At 40.2% G+C, this 6,547-nt stretch overlaps 1 protein-coding gene across 3 annotated transcripts in view; it reads left to right on the forward strand.

Moving 5' to 3' along the window:
- LOC119228992 (protocadherin-17-like) overlaps positions 1-5,998 on the forward strand; it is a 12,134-nt gene extending 6,136 nt beyond the window's left edge. For all 3 annotated transcript variants that reach the window (XM_062565069.1, XM_037489049.2, XM_037489050.2), the window contains one exon: positions 4,733-5,998. In XM_062565069.1, coding sequence (XP_062421053.1) covers positions 4,733-5,310 — 578 coding nt within the window. In that variant the 3' untranslated portion in view covers positions 5,311-5,998. The remainder of the gene's footprint in view (positions 1-4,732) is intronic.
- The last annotated feature ends 549 nt before the right edge of the window (positions 5,999-6,547 follow it).

Raw genomic sequence — 6,547 nt, forward strand, 5'->3', positions numbered from 1 at the left:
CGGTTAAAGTAAAACGAAGGGTTAGTTTAAATGGTATTCTCTCTTAAGGGGGTTGGCCAGGTGAACATTAAATGGTGTCACTGTCTGCTGAGTACAAGATGGGGGATCTACTTTACGCATAATGCCTTCGACCTGATCACACAAAACATCACCCCCGAACCCACGCACTCCTTTGTCTCTCACTCTCACTCACACACACACACACACACACATACAGTTACATTTATTGAACTGCAAAGCCAATGTTTTGCAGACACTGGCAAGATAGCACTATTATCCAAAATGGAGACACCGCGGAATTTTAGTTCCAAATGCCACCAACGCAAAAGCTTGAGGGTTAAGTAGTATTTGCTTTTATGTCTTTACCTTTACCATCCCTCTAGTCTCCTGGCTGCTCTTGATACAGGTAATATATGCACCTGTGCAGCTTCCACTATCATGCACTCTGAATATTTATCATTTTCACAGACACCAGATGCACAGTGGGTATGTTGCTAGGCTCTCTCTGATTCTATTTATAATGGGCAGGCAGTTTTCTTTGTTTTTTGAGATTATGGTATAGAGTTTCGTTCACAGGTGCCCATAGGATCACAGCTTTTTATTTCACTTCGTCATGTTTCCGTTATGTGAATATGTAAATGCAGTGGAGCCATTTTAATAACTGTCATTTCAGAGCTACATTTTTATTCAGTGATGAAACAAAAAAGGGAAATGTAAAGCCATTGCCAGGCAGGATAGATGAAAGCAACCTCTTCTGCACACGGATGACTTCCCCATCACCTTCCGTCTGCATTTTATTTAGAAGTAACACAAACGATGGGTTAGAGTTAGGGTTTGAAACTACCAATAATGATACAAGTAGTTTTTTGTGTGCTCTAACATGAACAATGTAATGTTATCACAAAGACTTATTTATGACAGGGAAATAAAAAAAGGCCGTCTTTTACGTGCGCTCCTAGTTATAGTGCGACATACACAGCAGAGTGGCATAACTACCTTTCTTGTTTCTTTTCTTAACCTTTTAAGCACTTACATCCCCTTATATCAGCATCGTCTGGAAGCGGGTTTCCGAGGGCGAAAGGTTCCATGGAAACAAATGTAGTATCTTCCTTGATTCTCCTCGCTTCTGCTTCTGCTTATTGTTCGGGGCCTCGTGTATCCGGGACAAAGAAGATAGTTTTCTCTATGGCGTTAGGATAAAGACACATAGAACCACAAAGGCACTGTGCACAGAGCTGTAATCCGGAGCGTCGCTTCAAAGCGTAGCAGTTATAATATGCAGGGATCTACATTTGCGGTTTTTGCCATATCAAAGCCATCATTTAGTTCTCCTGTTTGATGTAGAATGCATTTTGAGCTCAAATGTGTATTTTCTCTTTATCTTAGTACTGACGGAAATAGCACCAGAATATATCTTTGGTAGAAATGTAACAATGTAAGTCTGCGTAATATGTGGCATGATGAAAGGGAAATATTAACAGATTTCAGAAATCTAATTCAATCTAAATTGCTCGTCCAAACTTGTGTTTATGTGTGTGGTTTGTTTCCCGGCAGACGAACTGGAAACTAAGTGACAGACTCCTCTACTGCTACACTACAGAAGACTTGATTGACATACATCTTTGCTAAGCCTCTGTCTTTAGGATTTTTATTGCGATCTAATTTCATTTTAATAAACACCATTTATACTGCATGGTATTTGATTGCAATCACAATAAGAAAAAAGACTTGTAGAGAACATTAATTTAATCAAATGCTGACTATTGTTTATTTGGGAGAAATCTAAAGACAGAAGGTTGGTAAAATAAATAGTGGGATGTGTTTTGGGCATATTTTATTTTTTCCCCACTAGTCTGAGAAAAGACTTGTTACGGAAACAAAATAGCCCCCAATCTCAAAATTGGCTAGTGCATGACAGGCAAATATTTTTTAGTAGACGATAGTGGAAATATACACATTCATTAGTTTACCCATTCATTCTTGTTTGTAGTTTATTTACAGCTTAATTCAATTCAAAATGCTAAAGATAATAGTGGTTCATACTTTGCTCATCAACGTTTAATCGACATGTGTTTTGGCGCGTATAAATGTGATGCAAAATTACTATTTTTAGAACCATTTAAATAGCTGGGAAAGTAGGCTTTTTATGTATATACTTTTGCTTTTTGAGTGTAGAGTTCCGACAAAAAAGCATTAGTTTCAGAAATCGTTTGAGCAATTTCAAAAGAATAATATGCAAATCATTATTTTTTATTATCTCATAAAAGAAATGAATGTAGCCAATTAAGGACATATGTGATACATATTTATTGGCAGAAAAGAAAAAAGCGCATTTCCTTTTGATTTTCCTGTAATTATTCTTTATTAAATCTCTAAAACAGTTAAGGTGTAAAATGAACAGCCCTATTTAACTTGTTGAATCTCATTTCGGTCATCAAATTACTGTTCAATTTGTCCGTACGGCTGCAAGTGTTTGTGTGTGTGTGTGATGGCCTTCGGCAGAAGCATGTGATAGTGGCGGCTGAGTGCGGATGAGCTTGCCTTCTATGTTTGGCACACGGTGTTGGTTTTCACATCTCTCGGGGGGTTGCACATCTCTTTTTTTGGTTGTAGTTGTTAGAACCTCCTTCCAGCACGTTGGCCAAGGCTTGCGTGCAAGGAAGGTACTTATGCATTTGAACAAGAGGAGCTCCCCACCTCATCCAGACAAGAGTCTGTGTCCTGTGGAGCTTTCCCTTATTCCATGCACATATTCTCGTCCTCGTCAGGGTTATCTTTAGAAATAGAGTTTATTGTTTCATGACGTGAAGCCTCGTTTGTAGACCAAAGCCACTAAAGTGCAGATCAGTGGAGAATCAAGCCATGTTGGTACATGGTACACCTCTAAGTTTGATATTTTGGAATTATTCAAGATGTAAAACATTGATGTGTGAACTTTTTATTTAATTGCAATAATATTTGATCGAGAACAGATGTCGTCTTTTATGTGTTTTACCAATTCCTTTATCAACTGCCTATTTGTAACACAATGCACAAATGCTAAATCAATAACAATTCAGAGCCATTAACATGATCCGTATTTTCCTTTTTAATTTGAAAGGATGCAATGAGAACTTTGGCAATCACTGTCAAGCAAACACATGTATTGGTGTCAAGTTAAATCAGAACAACAGGGGAAAGCTATTTGTACTTCATCTTATAAAAATGTTGCTTGCATTTACATAAATTTTAAAAATGAAGGTAAACTACCATTTACAATCAATTTACACAACCACGTCTGTCATGTCCTTTCATGCGTCTACATGCAAAACACCTCTATGCATCATTGCCAAATCAATTTTGATAGCGATGTATAATGGCTAAAGAAAAAATGACACCGTCACCACGAAATTGGCTCATTGCATGTGTCGCTCTCCGTATTTCATGTTCAGATGTGATATGAAATGTAAAAGACTGAGTTGCCGCTCAAAGGTAGAGCCTTGCTCTCTTCGCTCCACTCTTTGCAATGACACCAATAAACAATCAATCGGCGCTGCACAGTCCTGTGACATTTGGCTTTGGTTCTGAGCATCGACTCCTGCAGCTCAAGTCTCCTACAGGCCTGGAATAATCAGAGAAGGGCTGGAATCAACAAAAGCTTGTCAAGAAGAAAAGGTTGAATGTGTCTTGTGCATCGAGCGACCCTCTCAATATGAAATACTATGACAAAGTGTCAATCCAGTGACACCGAGGTAATACTTACAATCATGGGCTACGTTGCTAAATGCTAATGGTTCTTCACAAAAGCTCATCCAGATATGAAATTAGACTCAGTTTTATGAATTCCGCGCATCCAGAAGTTAGTATTTCTTGCTACAAGAAAGAAACACAGTTTATGGTAAATAGATTCCTCTTTTGGCAAGGACGGGTCACAATTTAGGACCATTAGTAAGAAGTGAAATGAAAAATTGACACGGAATGCAAATGAGCTGCTGATATATGCACCAGAGCCCCTCAAAGTAATTAGAATAATAACTAAAGGTCAAACTAATGAGTGTTTGTGATACAAATGGAATTCCTGAGATTTAGATATTGATGTTTTTTTTTCACCGGATTTCCGAATATCCCAAATCAACACCTAGAAATTCCCATCTCCGTTTGTGAAATGTACAAAACTGTAAACAAGTTTAACGATATTCGATGGAGCAACATTCTAACTACAGACTTTCTTTCCAACTTACTATCAGAAATGATGAATATCGCTGCTTATGCAAATCTCCCAGTTGTTTAAATGTGTATTTGACTAAAACTGCTGCAGGAAATGTAAATGAACAACAAATCACTTCCTCTGCACCAGATGATAGTTTCCAAGAAACGCCTACACGCGTTGCTGAGGGAAACGGTTCCACGGATACATTGAATCACACATCTACTACATTGACCAGCGTGACATACTGTATATGACTTGCCATTTTAAGGCTGCATCGTTTGCGATATCTGGAACAGAAAAAGCAAAAACAGCATGACTCCTGCGTACTTGTTGCAGGCTGCTGGTTTTTATTTTATTTTGGAAAATTCTAGTTACGCATACTAAATAACTTCTATCAAGAAATATATTGTTGGTACAACGTTGTGTTTGTTCGAGTGTTTCACTACTGTTGCTCATCCTTCAAGATGTCATCCGCATTTTCTCCTAGCTTGTTTATTCTTGCCACAGCGGGTTCCAATAACAAATGTTTAACTGTTTTTGCAGAGCAAGACAAATCAGCCCACTGCACCGACGAATGTCGCGCACTGGGACATTCTGACAGATGCTGGATGCCAAAGTTACGGGTAGGAAGCCAAGCAGACAGCGCCGATAATCGCACCAACCTTTTCATCCCCGTGGGAATGGATGCCATGGTAGAGACAGAGATTTATGGCACCATCAGCTGCGGCAGCAGAAAAACCCTCAGCACGTTCGGAAAAGAGCAGCGGGACAGCACAATCCTCGTGGCCAACGTCAAACCGTACCTGAAATCGCAGCGCGCCCTGAGCCCCCCTCTGCAGGAGAGCCCGTCTGGGTCCAGCAGTCCCACCAAGAGCAGCGCGCCCCCAGACTTGGCCAGCCGCGAGTCCAGAGAAGAGCGGGAGGGCGGTTCAGACAGCAGTGCCTACGGCCCGCCAGATGGCCAGTGCTCCCCGCTGCACACCGGAATGGAGGAGACCCCCTACCTGACCCGCGAGCTCAGGCCTAAGTCCCTGTCAAGCAGCCTCCTCCACAGCTCCGTCATCAGCCAGGAGTGCGGGGGGTCCGACTGCGCTCTCGACCCGCGGGACTCCGGTAACTGACAGGTCAGGTGACCACCCCCCCACCCCACCCGTTCTCTCAGTTGCCAGGAGTATGATGATAATATTACAGGTTAATGACCAAGAGGTGATTTATTTTGAACCACACGGGGGGGGGGTCCAGACACGCATTGTATAACCAAAAACCATCTGCTTTGTCTGTTTGTTTTTTAGTTTGTGACTTGTTGTGTTTAGGTGAAAAATGTGTCTTTGACTGCTGTGAAGGTTCGGGAAGAAAATCAGTGCTTACCTGACTTCAAGTGTTTTCATGGTGTACTGTACCTGTCAATTTAGATGTCTGTATTTGACCCATTTCAAGCTCCAATTTTGTGAGGCTGTGAAAAAAAAATTGCTACTGTTAAGCTATTGAGTCCTGTCTGCTCTTGTACGGTGAAGCTTCCTGTCTCCATTTAGTGTATAAGGAACATCTCTTTGAATATCACAGGCAACTGAAATACATATCAGTGACGTTAAATACAAAAGTGAAGTGTCTTATGAACTGTTAATGGTGGTGCGACGGGGAATGTCCCTTTTCATAAAACCATTTGAGGTTCCGATAAAACAGTTTTTTAAGAATGTATTTGTAATTTTATTGTTGTCCTCTGCAGTTTATGTGAAAATAAGCTGAGCTTACACGTGAATGTGGGCTACTGTACGTGTTCTGTATTTTATTAAATTTGTATACACTGTGTGCACGGAAGGCAATTTTTTTGACTAGTGACCACTTCCCCACGTGTCATGATTCATGTGAGAGAAGCGACAAGTTTTTATGTATGTCGACAAGGTCCTTAATACATAGGTCTGCAACCATGGAATCGTTGTCTAGCAGTAGTCTAGGTTCTTAGCTAGGTCAACTAAAAACACAATCACCATTTTACATGGCTATTTATATTCAAAACGCATATAAAATCAGGCTTTTATAATGCAACTCAATGTGCAGGTGGAAGCCCTGCTCGTGTTTGTGTATCAACCAGTGAGAAGTCACCAGAGTGGTTGTCTGCTTGTGATTATAGGTTTATTTACAAATGTGTTTGACAAATGACAAAACCCCGAAAAAGAGAAACCGTTAATATTCAGCTGCAGGTAGTAGTTACAAAGAAATTCAGCAATGAATTATTTGATGAATAAAAGGACATTCTAATGAGTCGTGTGAGAGAAAGCGGTCAATCTCAACAGCAGAAGGACCGAAACAAATTAAAGGTTATCTCACCAGAAAGTAAAAAAAGAGAATTATAGAATT

The sequence above is a fragment of the Pungitius pungitius genome, chromosome 10, assembly GCF_949316345.1.
Source record: "Pungitius pungitius chromosome 10, fPunPun2.1, whole genome shotgun sequence".
Taxonomy (NCBI): domain Eukaryota; kingdom Metazoa; phylum Chordata; class Actinopteri; order Perciformes; family Gasterosteidae; genus Pungitius; species Pungitius pungitius.